The 17,234-nt window shown below is 45.3% G+C and overlaps 1 protein-coding gene across 1 annotated transcript in view; it reads right to left on the minus strand.

Moving 5' to 3' along the window:
* Window positions 1-17,234, minus strand: part of LOC130367398 (transient receptor potential cation channel subfamily M member 7-like) — a 141,721-nt gene that overhangs the window by 94,340 nt on the left and 30,147 nt on the right. The window contains 8 exon segments of the mRNA XM_056569817.1: window positions 9,683-9,755; window positions 12,857-12,980; window positions 13,071-13,245; window positions 13,433-13,604; window positions 13,691-13,815; window positions 13,955-14,168; window positions 14,542-14,722; window positions 14,805-14,843. Of these exon segments, the coding sequence (XP_056425792.1) occupies window positions 9,683-9,755; window positions 12,857-12,980; window positions 13,071-13,245; window positions 13,433-13,604; window positions 13,691-13,815; window positions 13,955-14,168; window positions 14,542-14,722; window positions 14,805-14,843 (1,103 nt within the window).

A 17,234-nucleotide genomic window follows, 5' to 3' on the forward strand; every position in this document is an offset into this window, starting at 1 on the left:
GCCAGCTCCTGCACCTCCTCCGCAGCGAGTGGCCGCTCCTGGGATACGCTTATCCTTGCCGGATAAATTTGATGGGGACTCTAAGTTTTGCCGTGGCTTCCTTTCCCAATGTTCCCTGCATCTGGAGATGATGTCGGACCTGTTTCCCACTGAAAGGTCTAAGGTGGCTTTCGTAGTCAGTCTTCTGTCCGGAAAAGCCCTGTCATGGGCCACACCGCTCTGGGACCGCAATGACCCCGTCACTGCCTCTGTACACTCCTTCTTCTCGGAAATCCGAAGTGTCTTTGAGGAACCTGCCCGAGCCTCTTCTGCTGAGACTGCCCTGTTGAACCTGGTCCAGGGTAATTCTTCCGTTGGCGAGTATGCCGTACAATTCCGTACACTTGCTTCAGAATTGTCCTGGAATAATGAGGCCCTCTGCGCGACCTTCAAAAAAGGCCTATCCAGCAACATTAAAGATGTTCTGGCCGCACGAGAAATTCCTGCTAATCTACATGAACTTATTCACCTAGCCACTCGCATTGACATGCGTTTTTCTGAAAGGCGTCAGGAACTCCGCCAAGATATGGACTCTGTTCGCACGAGGCGTTTCGTCTCCTCGGCTCCTCTCTCCTCTGGTCCCCTGCAATCTGTTCCTGTGCCTCCCGCCGTGGAGGCTATGCAGGTCGACCGGTCTCGCCTGACACCTCAAGAGAGGACACGACGCCGTATGGAGAACCTCTGCCTGTACTGTGCTAGTACCGAACACTTCCTGAGGGATTGTCCTATCCGTCCTCCCCGCCTGGAAAGACGTACGCTGACTCCGCACAAAGGTGAGACAGTCCTTGATGTCTACTCTGCTTCTCCACGTCTTACTGTGCCTGTGCGGATGTCTGCCTCTGCCTTCTCCTTCTCTACAGTGGCCTTCTTGGACTCTGGTTCTGCAGGAAATTTTATTTTGGCCTCTCTCGTCAACAGGTTCAGCATCCCAGTGACCAGTCTCGCCAGACCCCTCTACATCAATTGTGTAAATAATGAAAGATTGGACTGTACCATACGTTTCCGCACGGAGCCCCTTCTTATGAGCATCGGATCTCATCATGAGAGGATTGAACTTTTGGTCCTCCCCAATTGCACCTCGGAGATTCTCCTTGGACTTCCCTGGCTTCAACTTCATTCCCCAACCCTGGATTGGTCCACTGGGGAGATCAAGAGTTGGGGGTCCTCTTGTTCCAAGAACTGTCTAAAACCGGTTCCCAGTAACCCTTGCCGTAACTCTGTGGTTCCTCCAGTAACCGGTCTCCCTAAGGCCTATATGGACTTCGCGGATGTTTTCTGCAAAAAACAAGCTGAGACTCTACCTCCTCACAGGCCTTATGATTGCCCTATCGACCTCCTCCCGGGTACTACTCCACCCCGGGGCAGAATTTATCCTCTCTCTGCCCCAGAGACTCTTGCCATGTCCGAATACGTCCAGGAGAATCTAAAAAAGGGCTTTATCCGTAAATCCTCCTCTCCTGCCGGAGCCGGATTTTTCTTTGTCTCCAAAAAAGATGGCTCCCTACGTCCTTGCATTGACTACCGCGGTCTTAATAAAATCACGGTTAAGAACCGCTACCCCTTACCCCTCATCTCTGAACTCTTTGATCGCCTCCAAGGTGCCCACATCTTCACTAAATTGGACTTAAGAGGCGCCTATAACCTCATCCGCATCAGAGAGGGGGACGAGTGGAAAACGGCATTTAACACCAGAGATGGACACTTTGAGTATCTGGTCATGCCCTTTGGACTGTGCAATGCCCCTGCCGTCTTCCAAGACTTTGTCAATGAAATTTTTCGTGATCTATTATACTCCTGTGTTGTGGTATATCTGGACGATATCCTAATTTTTTCTGCCAATCTAGAAGAACACCGCCAGCATGTCCGTATGGTTCTTCAGAGACTTCGTGACAACCAACTCTATGCCAAAATTGAGAAATGTCTGTTTGAATGCCAATCTCTTCCTTTTCTAGGATATTTGGTCTCTGGCCAGGGACTACAGATGGATCCAGACAAACTCTCTGCCGTCTTAAATTGGCCACGCCCCTCCGGACTCCGTGCTATCCAACGCTTTTTGGGGTTCGCCAATTATTACAGACAATTCATTCCACATTTTTCTACCATTGTGGCTCCTATCGTGGCCTTAACCAAAAAAAATGCTGATCCCAAGTCCTGGCCTCCTCAAGCAGAAGACTCCTTTAAACAACTCAAGTCTGCCTTTTCTTCGGCTCCCGTGCTCTCCAGACCTGACCCTTCCAAACCCTTCCTATTGGAGGTTGATGCCTCCTCAGTAGGAGCTGGAGCTGTTCTTCTACAAAAAAATCCTTCCGGGCATGCTGTCACTTGTGGTTTTTTCTCTAGGACCTTCTCTCCAGCGGAGAGGAACTACTCCATCGGGGATCGAGAGCTTCTAGCCATTAAATTAGCACTTGAGGAATGGAGGCATCTGCTGGAGGGATCAAGATTTCCTGTTATTATCTACACCGACCACAAGAACCTCTCCTACCTCCAGTCGGCCCAACGGCTGAATCCTCGCCAGGCCCGGTGGTCTCTGTTCTTTGCCCGATTTAATTTTGAGATTCACTTTCGTCCTGCCGATAAGAACATTAGAGCCGATGCTCTCTCTCGTTCCTCGGATGCCTCAGAAGTTGATCTCCCTCCGCAACACATCATTCCACCTGACTGCCTGATCTCCACTTCTCCTGCCTCCATCAGGCAGACTCCTCCAGGAAAGACCTTTGTTTCTCCACGCCAACGCCTCGGAATTCTCAAATGGGGTCACTCCTCCCATCTCGCAGGTCATGCGGGCATCAAGAAATCTGTGCAACTCATCTCCCGCTTCTATTGGTGGCCTACTCTGGAGACGGATGTTGGGGACTTTGTGCGAGCCTGCACTATCTGTGCCCGGGATAAGACTCCTCGCCAGAAGCCCGCTGGTTTTCTTCATCCTCTGCCTGTCCCCGAACAGCCTTGGTCACTGATTGGTATGGATTTTATTACTGATTTACCCCCTTCCCGTGGCAACACTGTTATTTGGGTGGTCGTTGATCGATTCTCCAAAATGGCACATTTCATTCCTCTTCCTGGTCTTCCTTCTGCGCCTCAGTTGGCTAAACAATTTTTTGTACACATTTTTCGTCTTCACGGGTTGCCTACGCAGATTGTCTCGGATAGAGGGGTCCAATTCGTGTCTAAATTCTGGAGAGCTCTCTGTAAACAACTCAAGATTAAATTAAATTTTTCCTCTGCATATCATCCCCAGTCCAATGGACAAGTAGAAAGAATTAACCAGATCCTGGGTGATTATTTGCGACATTTTGTTTCCTCCCGCCAGGATGACTGGGCAGATCTCCTTCCATGGGCCGAATTCTCGTATAACTTCAGGGTCTCTGAATCTTCCTCCAAATCCCCATTTTTCGTAGTGTACGGCCGTCATCCTCTTCCCCCCCTCCCTACCCCCTTGCCCTCTGGTCTGCCCGCTGTGGATGAAATTTCTCGTGACCTTTCCATTATATGGAGAGAGACCCAAAATTCTCTCTTACAGGCTTCTTCACGCATGAAGAGGTTCGCGGATAAGAAAAGAAGAGCTCCCCCCGTTTTTTCCCCTGGAGACAAGGTATGGCTCTCCGCTAAATATGTCCGCTTCCGTGTCCCTAGCTACAAGTTGGGACCACGCTATCTTGGTCCTTTCAAAATTTTGTGTCAAATTAATCCTGTCTCTTATAAACTTCTTCTTCCTCCTTCTCTTCGTATCCCTAATGCCTTTCACGTCTCTCTTCTCAAACCACTCATCCTCAACCGTTTTTCTCCCAAATCTGTTCCTCCCACTCCTGTTTCCGGCTCCTCGGACGTCTTCTCGGTCAAGGAGATTCTGGCTGCCAAAAAGGTCAGAGGGAAAAATTTTTTTTTAGTAGACTGGGAGGGTTGTGGTCCTGAAGAGAGATCCTGGGAACCTGAGGACAACATCCTTGACAAAAGTCTGCTCCTCAGGTTCTCAGGCTCCAAGAAGAGGGGGAGACCCAAGGGGGGGGGTACTGTTACGCCGAGCGCTCCGGGTTCCCGCTCCTCCCCGGAGCGCTCGCTTCACCTCCTCCGCTGCAGCGCTCCGGTCACGTCCTCTGACCCGGGGCGCTGCGATCCTGCTGCTAGCCGGGATGCGATTCGCGATGCGGGTAGCGCCCGCTCGCGATGCGCACCCCGGCTCCCCTACCTGACTCGCTCCCCGTCTGTTCTGTCCCGGCGCGCGCGGCCCCGCTCCCTAGGGCGCGCGCGCGCCGGGTCTCTGCGATTTAAAGGGCCACTGCGCCGCTGATTGGCGCAGTGGTTCCAATTAGGGTTATCACCTGTGCACTCCCTATATTACCTCACTTCCCTTGCACTCCCTTGCCGGATCTTGTTGCCTTAGTGCCAGTGAAAGCGTTCCTTGTGTGTCCCTTGCCAGTGTTTCCAGACCTTCTGCCGTTGCCCCTGACTACGATCCTTGCTGCCTGCCCCGACCTTCTGCTACGTCCGACCTTGCTTCTGCCTACTCCCTTGTACCGCGCCTATCTTCAGCAGCCAGAGAGGTGAGCCGTTGCTAGTGGATACGACCTGGTCACTACCGCCGCAGCAAGACCATCCCGCTTTGCGGCGGGCTCTGGTGAAAACCAGTAGTGGCTTAGAACCGGTCCACTAGCACGGTCCACGCCAATCCCTCTCTGGCACAGAGGGTCCACTACCTGCCAGCCGGCATCGTGACAATTAGGTTATACCAGACCAGAACGTAGAAAAAGAGAAAGAAAATATGTAACTGATAAAAGGATCAAGTGCATGTAAAGGAGGGTGGATCATATAATAGAGGAACACGGAAAAGGTCAGATGCAGGGGGAAGAGCAGAGGGGCAGAAGGAAGAACAGGGAAATCCGAGGAGGTTCAGGCAAAAGAGGGAGAGAAGGGGAGAGGTAAAGAAGGGAAAAGAGGGGGAAGGGGGGAAAGGAAAGAAAAAAAAGAAGAAAGGAGGGTGAGGGAAAAGAAGAGAGGGAGGGGTGCGGGAAAAGAAGAGGGGGAGGGAGAAGAAGGGAAAGAGATAGGGAGAAGGGGGGGAGCAAAGGGTAGAAGGGAAAAGACAAATAAATGGGTGCAGAAGCCAAATTATTCAGTATCACACATGCTGAGAACATAGGATATACTGAAGAGACTGGCAAAAGAGGGGGGGGGGAGGAAGGGAGAATGCATAAGGCACAACTGGCATCGGAGCACCCTGAAATGTAACCAAGGCATAGTCTGTGGACGTGAGGAGTTTACCGGTAGTGTGCCAGACATCAGGAGATCAAAGGCCATAAACAAATGGTGCATCCAAGGACAGGCAGTCCATCAGTCCATGGCGTGTCACAGCTACACAAGGGAGGGAGGGAAAGGTACAAAGAGGGCAACATCAGCTGGATCAGGGGGTACAGGGATAGAAGGGGGATAAGGGGAAGGTAACGCATTCTACATGGAGAGGTGGGCAATATGAGTCTTCTCAGTCTCAGTTAGCATTAGTCCAGACCTTGACTCAGAGGTTGCAAGATCAGGAGCAGTTATTTCAGAGCTTGCTAGCCAGAATTCAGGAGCTGGAGTCTGCCCAAACTCAGGTGTCATCGTTCCTGTTTCAGCTCCTGTGGAGCAAAAAGTTAGTCTCCCTGAGTGATTTTCTGGTAACCGCAAAATGTTCAAAACCTTTTGTGAGAGCTGCAAATTGTACTTCAGGTTCAGGCCTTACACATCTAGTACTGAGGCCCAGAGAGTGGGTATTATTATGTCTCTTTTGTAAGGGGGTCCCCAGGAATGGGTATTTTCCCTTGGTCCCGATGCTCCAGAGTTGTCCTCAGTGCACGCCTTAATTGCGGGATTGGGTCCTTTGTACGCCGAATTGGACTGCGTAGCATACGCTGAGAGTCAACTGCGTACATTAAAGCAAGGTCCCAGACCAGTAGAGGGGTACTGTGCAGATTTAGAAAATGGTGTGTAGCCTCCAACTGGAATCCTCCAGCCTTGACTTGTCAGTTCAGACTAGGGTTATCTGCACCTTAAAGGACATGCTTGTTACATATCCCTCTCCTGACACCCTTGACCAAGCAATGACTTTAGCTATGCATTTGGATAGATGTTTGCGAGAACGCAAATAGGAGTGTTTTTTTTTATCCTCTGTCTCTCCTGTCCTGCTTGATTCCTCTACTGTCTCTAAATATATCCCTGAGGATGAACCTATACAGATAGGATCCATTCGTACCCCGGAAGAATGCAGGAGGTTTCATCAACTCTATGGTCTGTGCTTTTACTGTGGAGAGGACAATCCTTTCATCGCCTCCTGTGTCAAGCGTCCGCATCCAAGAGGCAATCTTGAAGGGCACTTGGGCACACAGGTATGTCATGCCTCTCAGTGAGCTACACCTAGCAGAGTTCTTCTGGGAGGCATTGTTCTTCTGGGAGGCATTGTTCTTCTGGGAGGCATTGTTCCTCCTGGTGTACAATCTGATTTTACATTAAAGAGTATTATGAAGCCTGTTTTGCATCAGCCTCTGGTTAAATCAGCTCCTTGAGACATCATGAGCAATAAGAGTGCTGAGAGCACTCAAGCTGATTTGCGGTCAGAGGGTAGTAATGAGAATGTGGAGGATGACTGTGAGGACACCAATTAGTGGTGTGATTTGGAGGATGAGGATACAGATGAGGACATTGATGGTCCATACATATCCAAGTCAAGACCTTTATATTCTCAAGTGCTTAAGGGTCCAGTGGCCCCTCTTAAAAGGGGGGTACTGTAAGGAACCAAAGGGTTAACTTGCACTTGTTGCTTTGGTTACACCTGTTGCTGAGACTGCTCAGCTGACCTTGATGTGAGCATCTGGTCTGGACCTATTTAAGCTGGCAGTCTACTCCCAGTCTTTGCCAGCTAAAGAGCTCAGTTTGTACTCCTAGCTAGCGTTATGCAGTTTCCGTTATATCTGGCATTTTGACCCTTTTGCTCCGCTCTCTGACTCTTCTGGTATTTGCGTTTTTGTGGTTGGTTTTTCACATGGATAGTGGACTTTGACTTTTTGTGTGTGTGTTTGTTAGTTTTGCTTCTGTTACTCTGTCTGCTCCCTACTGTACCTTGACCTGTGTCTGTATTATTGTATTTTATTATTTTGAGAGTTACGCCCCTCACTTGTCTAGGGAGGAACTGTCACCGTGGTTACGTACCCGTCGCCTAGGGTGGATCTGTAAGCAGGCAGGGATAGGGGAGTAGGCGAGAATAGTGTGCACTCCTTCCCTGCCCATACGTGACACCTACTGTGAAGCATGGAGGTGGAAACATCATGCTTTGGGGCTGTTTTTCTGCTAAGGGACCAGGACAACTGATCCGTGTAAAGGAAAGAATTAATAGGGCAATGTATTGTGAGATTTTGAGTGAAAACCTCCTTCCATCAGCAAGGGCATTGAATATGAAACGTGGCTGGGTCTTTCAGCATGACAATGATCCCAAACACACTGCCTGGGCAACAAAGGAGTGGTTTCATAAGAAGAATTTTAAGGTCCTGTAGTGGTCTAGCCAATCTCTAGATCTCAACCCCATAGAAAACCTTTGGAGGGAGTTGATAGTCCGTGTTGCCCAGCAACAGCCCCAAAACATCACTGCTCTAGAGGAGATCTGCATGGAGGAATGGACCAAAATATCAGCAACAATGTGTGAAAACCTTGTGAAGACTTACAGAAAATGTTTAACCTCTGTCATTGCCAACAAAGTTTATGTAACAAAGTATTGAGATGAACGTTTGTTATTGACCAAATACTTATTTTCCACCATAATTTGCAAATAAATTGTTTAAAAATCAGACAATGTGATTTTATGGATGTTTTTCTCATTATGTTTCTCATAGTTGAGGTATATGTATGATGAAAATTACAGCCTCTCTCATCTTTTTAAGTGGGAGAACTTGCACAATTGGTGGCTGACTAAATACTTTTTTGCCCCACTGTATCAGCCAAATACTTGTCAATAGAGTGATCCCCGAAGTTACAATATTAATAGGTTGCAGAAAGACCATTGTAAGTTGAAATCATTGTATGTTGATAACTAATACAGATAAAGAAAGTCCTTACACATAAAAGTAAAAAATAGCTGTTGGAAGCTGTAAATCACTGTCTATGTAGAGGACAGGAGCTTCTTCAGGTTCTTGCATAGTAACACAGTGTCCCAAAAAAGTAAAAATGAGCTGCCTTCACCTGGTGTCCAAAGGAGCAGCTAGCACAGGTTAAGAGTAGTACAGAAAATGTAATACCTCCTTGTACTGTAGGGGGCACTACCAGGAAGCCAGTCAGTGCATGCACTTCAATTATACAGGTGTTTTACCAGTAAAATGCCCATTCTGATTGGTTCTTCCAACCATTGACACGTTTCACAGATCTGGACTGTTTGTAGCATTGTATGTTAAGTATGTTTTCAAGTTACAATGGTCCAGAAAAGACTTGTGTATATTGAAAATAATGTAACCTGAGGCCATTGTAAGGGAGCACAGTAGTTCCAGTCTTAGATGTGTGTGCTTGTACAACAGAATTATAGTGGCTATTTGTCTGCCCCATGCTCATTGTAACATCATGTTTATGTAAATCACCATGGGCACCCGACCACTATGGGTATTGGTATTCATCCAGATTTCTCTGAAACTGGCTCTGCTGGCCAAGCATCACAGTTATATGAGGTAAGACCAAGCAAGCCTTAGCGAACTATAAATTCTACAGCCTCACATTGCAAACTGTAGAAGTACCGTATTTTTCGCCGTATAAGACGCACTTTTTCTTCCCCAAAACTGGGGGGGAAAAGTTGGTGCGTCTTATATGGCAAATACACACCTATCGCGGCGGTCCCTGCGGCCATCAACGGCCGGGACCCGTGGCTAATGCAGGAGATCACCGATCGCGGTGATGCCCTGTATTAACCCTTCAGATGTGACTAACCCGGCTGCTCAGTTGGGCTGTTCGGGACCGCCGCGTTGAAATCGCGGCGTCCCGAACAGCTTACAGGACACCGGGAGGGAACTTACCTGCCTCCTCGGTGTCTGCTCCATGCCGAGATCCCCTGCATGGCCGGCTTTCTCCTTCGACGTCATCATGTCATCGCGCACGCTGTGTCGTCATCCAATAGGAGCGGCGTGCGTAGCGACGTGATGACGGCGACGGAGAGCGAGGATGCCGGGCAGAAGACGTCCGGGACACCCCGGGACGCGGTGGCAGCAATGGAGCGACATCCAGGGCAGCGGTGACGGGTCCGGAGCTGCAGGGACACGTGAGTATTACCTCCTATACCAGTGGTCTTCAACCTGCGGACCTCCAGATATTGCAAAACTACAACTCCCAGCATGCCGGATAGCCAACGGCTGTCCGGGCATGCTGGGAGTTTTAGTTTTGCAACATCTGGAGGTCCGCAGGTTGAAGATCACTGTTAGGTTCAGAATCTTTTTTTTCTAGATTTTGCACCTTTAAAATTGGGTGCGTCTTATATGCCGGTGCATCCTATAGGGCGAAAAATAGGGTAGGTCTTTAAACTGGAACTTTATGCATGTATATTTTAAATGAAATAATGAAAATTAAGACATTAACATGGCCAAATAGTTAAATATAGTAATTACTGTCAACAACACTGTAAATAGAATAAAGTACTGACTTTTCAACAATGATGTAAGGATTGCAACATCAATATCTTGTTGTTCTTCTGGTCCAGCATGGAACACAGTTATCTACAACAGAAAGATATGTGGCATAAATTGGTTTTACAATGCCTTTACATATTTATTGGGATGTGTTCATACTACAGTTTACACAGTTTTTTGGAGTCTCTGTCTGCAGTTTCCTCAAAAACCTAGCAGCAAGTGTTATAGGGAATTATTATGAATGTATTATCAGAAAAATACATTCTAATTCAAGTTTTTATGATATAATATTTCTAAACATTTTTTAGTGCTATTGTTTTAAAGGGGTTTTGCTGACATCCAGCATACCGTATCGCGCACACAGTGCTTCCTCAGGCCCCTCGCTGACGAAGCGCTGTGTGCGCGATATGGACCGTCGCACAACCCTCTCCCCCACCCACCTTGTTCCGTCCGCTCTCCCTTGCATGTCTGTATGCCACCAAGCTACATGAAATAAAAGAAGCTTGATGATCCCGAATGACCTGGTGAGTGCTCCATTTCCTCACTGTCTATCTGGAACTTATATTTGCACTGCCTTGATGTGAGCACTGGGAAAGTCAAATATTGGAGAAGAGCATAGTGGATTAGTGGATTGCGAAGTAGCGGTGCAACGTTTTTCTGTTTGGGATTGTGTCTTTTCTTTTTCATTTCTTTTCTGTCTGACCACAGTGCTCTCTGCTGACACCTCTCAGGAGCTGTCCAGAGTAGGAGAGGTTTGCTATGGAGATTTGCTCTGGCTCTTGGAAGTTCCTAAGACAATCAGAGGTGTAGGCAGAGAGCACTGTGGTCAGACAGAAAATAAATTTAAAAAGAAAAGAACTTCCTGTAGGGCATACAGCAGCTGATAATTTCTGGAAAGGTTAAGATTTTTAAATAAAAGTAATTAACAAATCTGTTTAACGTTCTGGTACCAGTTGATTTAAAAATAAATGTTTTTCACTGGAGTACCCCTTTAAAGCAATCACACCCTGCAGCACTGTGTGTGCAGACAATAAAGGAAGGAAATGCATGCTACTATATGGATATTCTAATGGATGTTTTAAAAACTTACTAAATAAATAGCTACAATATTTAAATATGTAATAAACAGCATTTTGCTTCTAAAGACTTACATCTATTTAAAGAAACAATGCATTTAATGCCTTACTGTCACACAGACATGTGAAAAGGTTTGAACAGTTGGGGTCTTGATGCTGAGATAGAGTTAGGAGAAGAGCACGGCTGAATTCTTCACTCCCCAGCTCACCACTCTATCCAAATTTTTGCAGGAGATGAGATCCATTGTGTAATGCCAGCGGATAACATCCACCGGCATACTGTGTGTCTCACACTGTATTTTATGCTGCAGTTGCACCGACGGCAGCCACAGAGGGACTGCAGAGCGAGCTCCCGGCTATGGCTGGGTAGCTTTGTGTGTCTGCTCTTTGTGTTATCGCAGTAGAAATCCACCACTGTGGGCAGACACACAGAGCTACTTTGCTGAAGCCAGGAGCTCACTCTGCAGAAACCGTGTGACTGCAATCGGCACATCCACAGAGTGAAATATGCTGCGAATGCGCCCCATGTGGCCCTGCCATAAAGCTGATTAATTTCAGGTCCCTACTTGCACTGTGGTTTTATCAAGTGCTGTCCTCTATCTCTTTTGCTTCTCCTTGCTATATAAAGTGATGCAAAAAGTATTTAGTCAGCCACCAATTGTGCAAGTTTTCCCACTTAAAAAGATGAGAGAGGCCTGTAGTTTTCATCATAAGTATACCTCAACTATGAGAGACATAATGAGAAAAAAATCCATAAAATCACATTGTCTGATTTTTAAAGAATTTATTTGCAAATTATGGTGGAAAATAAGTATTTGGTCACCTACAAACAAGCAAGATTTCTGGCTCTCCCAGACTTGTAACTTTCTCTTTAAGAGTCTCCTCTGTCCTCCACTTGTTACCTGTATTAATGGCACCTGTTATATCTTGTTATCAGTATAAAAGACTCCTGTCCACAACCTCAAACAGTCACACTCCAAACTCCACTATGGCCAAGACCAAAGAGCTGTCGAAGGACATCAGAAACAAAATTGTAGACCTGCGTCAGGCTAGGAAGACTGAATCTGCAATAGGCAAGCAGCTTGGTGTGAAGAAATCATCTGTGGGAGCAATTATTAGAAAATGGAAGATGGACGTACAGGACCACTGATAATCCCCCTCAGTCTGGGGCTTCACGCAAGATCTCACCTCATGGTGTCAAAATAATCACAAGAACGGTGAGCAAGAATCCCAGAACCACATGGGGGGACCTAGTGAATGACCTGCAGAGAGCTGGGACCAAAGTAACAAGGGCTACCATCAGTAACACACTACACCACCAGGGACTCAAATCATGCAGTGCCAGACGTGTCCCCCTGCTTAAGCTAGTACATGTCCGGGCCCACCTGAAGTTTGCTAGAGAGCATTTGGATGATCCAGAAGAGGATTGGGAGAATGTCCTATGGTCAGATGAAACCAAAGTAGAACTTTTTGGTAAAAACTCAACTCATTCGTGAGAAGCATTTCAAGGTCCTGGAGTGGCCTAGCCAGTCTCCAGATCTCAACCCCATAGAAAACCTTTGGAGGGAGTTGAAAGTCTGTGTTGCCCAGCGACAGCCGCAAAACATCACTGCTCTAGAGGAGATCTGCATGGAGGAATGGTCCAAAATACCAGCAACAGTATGTGAAAACCTTGTGAAGACTTACAGTAAACGTTTGTCCTCTGTCATTGCCAACAAAGGGTGTATAACAAAGTATTGAGATGAACTTTTGTTATTGAGCAAATACTTATTTTCCACCATAATTTGCATTTCTCATCTTTTTAAGGGGGAGAACTTGCACAATTGGTGGCTGACTAAATACTTTTTGCCCCACTGTATAGAGATCAGTCGTGGTTCCAGCACAACTTTGACTGATCAATATTTTTGCATGTCTGTGTGAATAAAAAGTTGGTCTAAATGTTTTTTCAGCAACAAAAGGAAACCATGTTTTCTCTGTAACTAATACTATTTTTTCCACAATAATAGTAGGCCAATCATAGAATTTTTTTTGCACAGTTTGCAGTCTGTTTTTTCTTTTTATAAATGAATAATAGAGTATGCAACAATCACATTCAGGGATCACTAAACTCACGAGGTGCTTGGTTTTCATGCAAGCCATTAAAGTGTGAAACATATGGATAGCTTCATTCTGGTTGAGGCTGAATGTTTTCTTAATGGTAGCTACAACCTCAGACTGAACACTTTCCAAAAGATTTCTGGAATGAATGAGGAAAATAATATTAATGCAGTAATTCAATAATGATCACGTTTTGTAAACAGTTTTTTCATATATATTATTTTCTTACCCTTGATTCTCTGTTTGTGTATAAACATATGCCAGGAGGTCTGCTGCTCTGCCACTGCCTTCACAGACGACAACTGGCACCGGAGGTGTTTGCTGAAGATACTCAAAGACTGTAGAGATAGTGTTGGGACCCCCCTCGAGTATTAGAGCCACAACTGGTATTCGCTTTCCGGTCCCTTAAAAATATATTGCATTTCAGTGTTTTATTAAATTTTACTTAGTCCTTATTAGATATTTTTATATTTATATATATTTTTATAAGTTATTGTTAGGCATATTCAGTCCTAGAAGGGGACAGAATTTACAATGTCAAGCAGTTTCTAGTTTGAGTACAGAATTATATAAAACCAACTAAAAATATACTTGAATGGATCTGCTGTAGAGAAATTCTGTTTTCTAATTCCTTTCGTATGTGAATGTCTGCCCCATGTTGTCCAACTGTTCCATCATCTACCAATATGAAATGGGTGTGAAGGCTATTCAGTAGATGGAGTTTGCTGAGGGGGTTCAGTAATGTCTGATATGGAGCTACAACCTGGAAGAGAACAAACTCTAATGAAAGCTACAAATACGAGAAAAAGTAAATAAAAAAAAGTGAAATATAGGAGAAATTAGGCTTACATTTCTTCCAGTCAGATCTTTTCTACCATCAACTAAACCCCATGGTGTAATTCCAATGGTGCACACCTTGTGGCACATATGGGAAGCTTGGTCCTTCAAAGCATGTCCGATATGCTCAGCGACACCTATAATCAAAAAGAAACAATAGATATAATGTCAGGCAGTCCTACTCTCCTCACAATGTAAAGATGCATTTTATGTTGTGCAAAGCCAAAAAAAAATCACTAATAGTCCTGCATGAACAGTTTGAGCTTGATCAGGTACCATTATTCAGTCCTTCTGTCAATATCCAAGCTCCTGTGGTCTCTGCAGCTTTTATGAACCCCTTGGACAGTGCATCTTTAATTCGAGGGTGAAGGTCAAATTTCTGTGTACCACCATGTACAGAAATAAGCAGTTTTGGAAGTTGCATTCTCCATTCCTTAACCATGAGGTGAAGAATGTCTTCAATCCTACTGTCACACGATAATCTAACAAACTAAAAGAAATTAAAAACACTTAAGAAATCAACATTAAATTATTTACAAATGTTCCTGACTGTAAGAGGAATGTATCACAAGAGGATGCAGAACAAGAGAGGTATGTGTCCCATTCAGCATTAGTTTTGGTCTATTATCCATATATAATACAGGGGAGACACACCATTGGTACAATCTGTGCATCTACTGATATATTAGCTTTTAAGGCTAGCACATAACGGTGGATTGCTTAAAGGGGCATACAGTAATGAGATATTGGATAACAAGGGGCCTATATACTGTTTTGGTCATTGACCCACTGCTGTCTGTGTCTGCCCCTGAGATAACATACTTCATTTTAGCTGTTTATTATTTCTTTAAGTAATTATGTACCTTGGCTTTACAGCCATGTGAACCACCTTGAAAGTCAATGGTACCAAATGCATTTGTAGGACTTTTTACTGTGTGCTCCTCCACGGTCCACACTGCTGACGGTGTTTGATCATTTGAAAGATTTATGTCAGCATTTCCGGCAATACTACTATGTTCTTTGATCAAACGACCACAACAACACCTATTAACAAAAGATAACACTCATTTTATGGTGAGAAACTGTGCAGAAAGATCTATATCGTACAGTATGATGCAAAACTTACCGAACAAGTTGTTGGCAAATCTGACACCCAGGGATACATCTAAAGAGGATGCACAAAAAATAGGTTAATAATTCCATTTTATGATATGTCTCTATAGTTTTTACTTTGACAGAATTTTAAATGTGTATTAGCACATTAAAATTTTACTTTGTCTGGATTTAATAACTATATACAGCAGATAAAATAAGTTTTGAACACGTTACCATTTTACACACTAAATATATTTCCAAAGGTGCTGTTGACATGACATTTTCACCAGATGTTGGTAACAACCCAAGTAAACCATACATGCAAAGAACCCCAAAAAAGATCGTAAATTAAGTTATGTATAATAATGTGAAATGACACAGGGAATACATGCAGAAAGGGAGGTTGAATACATGAAGAAAGGGAGGTGCAGAAAGGCATGGAACGCCAAGACAACAGCTGAAATCTATCAGTAATTAAAAGCAATCCAGCCAATTGTCATCACTTCAGCTGGTTCAGTACCCACTGATGGCTTACAAAATGGTCCCATTATCAAGGTGTCCCACAAAATTCATCTCATAATGGGTAAAAGTGAAGAGCTGCCTCAAGAACTTGGTTACGGGAGCATTTCAAAACTTCTAAATGTTTTAGTGAGCACTGTTGGGGTCATGTTGGGAATATCATGGTGAAGTCTGCTTTTCATAATTGAAGGAAGGATGAATGGGTACATTTACAAGACATTCTTAACAAAAATCTACTGCCCTCTACCAGGATGATGAAGAAGAAATGAGGGTGGACATTTCAGCAAGACAATGATCCCAAACACACAGCCAAAGAAAAAAAAATAAAGTTGCAAGAATGGACCAGTGAAAATCTGTGGAAAGAACCGAAGATCATGATTCGTAGAAGAGGAGCACTGCTACTCTGCATCATGCAGGATCCTTTTAGAAGTCTCCCTTATGAGCCTAAGCAATATAAGTGGAACGCAGCATTGGAGTAGAGGTTTTTGCTTGTGCTTTTCTTGCATCTTTGATCTGTGATTTTTGCACATTTGTGACTACTTTAAAAGGGGACCTCCAGTGGAAACAATTTCTTTTAATCAATTGGTGTCAGAAAGTTAAACATATTTGTAAATTACTTCTATTTAAAAATCAGATGCTGTATGCTCCACAGGAGCTGTCAAGAACATGAGCAAATCCCTATAGCAATCCCCTCCTGCTCTGGACAGTTCCTAAAATGGACAGAGGTGTCGGCAGAGAGGACTGTGGTCAGACAGAAAAAAAATTCAAAAAGAAAAGAACTTCCTCTGTAGTATACAGCAGCTGATAAGTAGTGGAAGGATTAAGATTTTTAAAAAGAAGTAATCTACAAATCTGTTTAACTTTTTGGCACCAGTTGATTTAAAAAAAAATTTATCCCCCGGAGTACCCCTTTAATGCTGATTTGTTTGCACATGGCCCTTTATCCTTGATCTGATCACTAAGGGCATGACAGGTTAGAGACTAGGTTCCTGAGGCACGGGGGTCGCCCTTTTTAGGGCAAGTGCCCCAGTTACATGCCACCAGTCAGGAATAATTTTAGCCATAGGGTTAGTTTCCACGGACACTAGGGCAATTATAGTGCGTGTAGGGACAGGACTGTTTCATATTGGTCTGCACTTTGAATGAGAGCTATTGCTCCTCACTCCAATTTAGTTGCCTGCATATTAACCCTATGCCACATTGTTCAATATATCCAGTGTCACCAGAATTCATATGGTCCCTGGGTCCTCCCTGACACACTAGTCTTTTTTGTGGGGATATTATTGTGCATTTTGCTCCACAATCGTTTTATGCTTTATCATTGCTTGGTGGTCTCTGGACCACACTGTGCATAAAAGCAATACAGTGTTTGTAATACCTGCGCTTGGGCCGGACATGCTGGCCGTGAGCGCTCTCTGCTTATGTCCCCGCTGCCGGCAGGGCTGAAATTCGCATTGCGGGACGCGCCCGCAAGCAAATCCCAGCCCATCACTTACCTCCCTTATCTTCCGCCTCTCCGTGTCCTCGCAGCCCCGGTGCGTGTGCCCCCCGCCTCCTAGGGTGCGCGTGCACCGGAGATCTTTCACTTAAAGGGACAGTGCTCTATTTGTCAAGTGTCTACACCTGTTCCCCTGTCCTTAAATATCAGCTCCCTTCTTGGTTCCCTGCTGGATCTTTGGTTACCTTGTGCCATAGTAAAAGTCTGTGTCCCTGTTACCGTGTGCCTGTTCCCTGCTACCTTACCTACCCTGCACCTGTGTTACCTGCCCTGACCTTCTGCCATCTTGTCACGTCCTGCCAGTCTCCTTCTGTGCCACACCACCTCCCAGCTACCTGTGTGAATGAGTCGTGCCAGGTATAGCGACCTGGGTGCCGCCTGCCGCAGCAAGACCATCCCGCTTTGCGGCGGGCTTTGGTGAAAGCCAGCGGCACCTTAGCCTCT

This window comes from Hyla sarda, chromosome 4, assembly GCF_029499605.1.
Source record: "Hyla sarda isolate aHylSar1 chromosome 4, aHylSar1.hap1, whole genome shotgun sequence".
NCBI lineage: Eukaryota > Metazoa > Chordata > Amphibia > Anura > Hylidae > Hyla > Hyla sarda.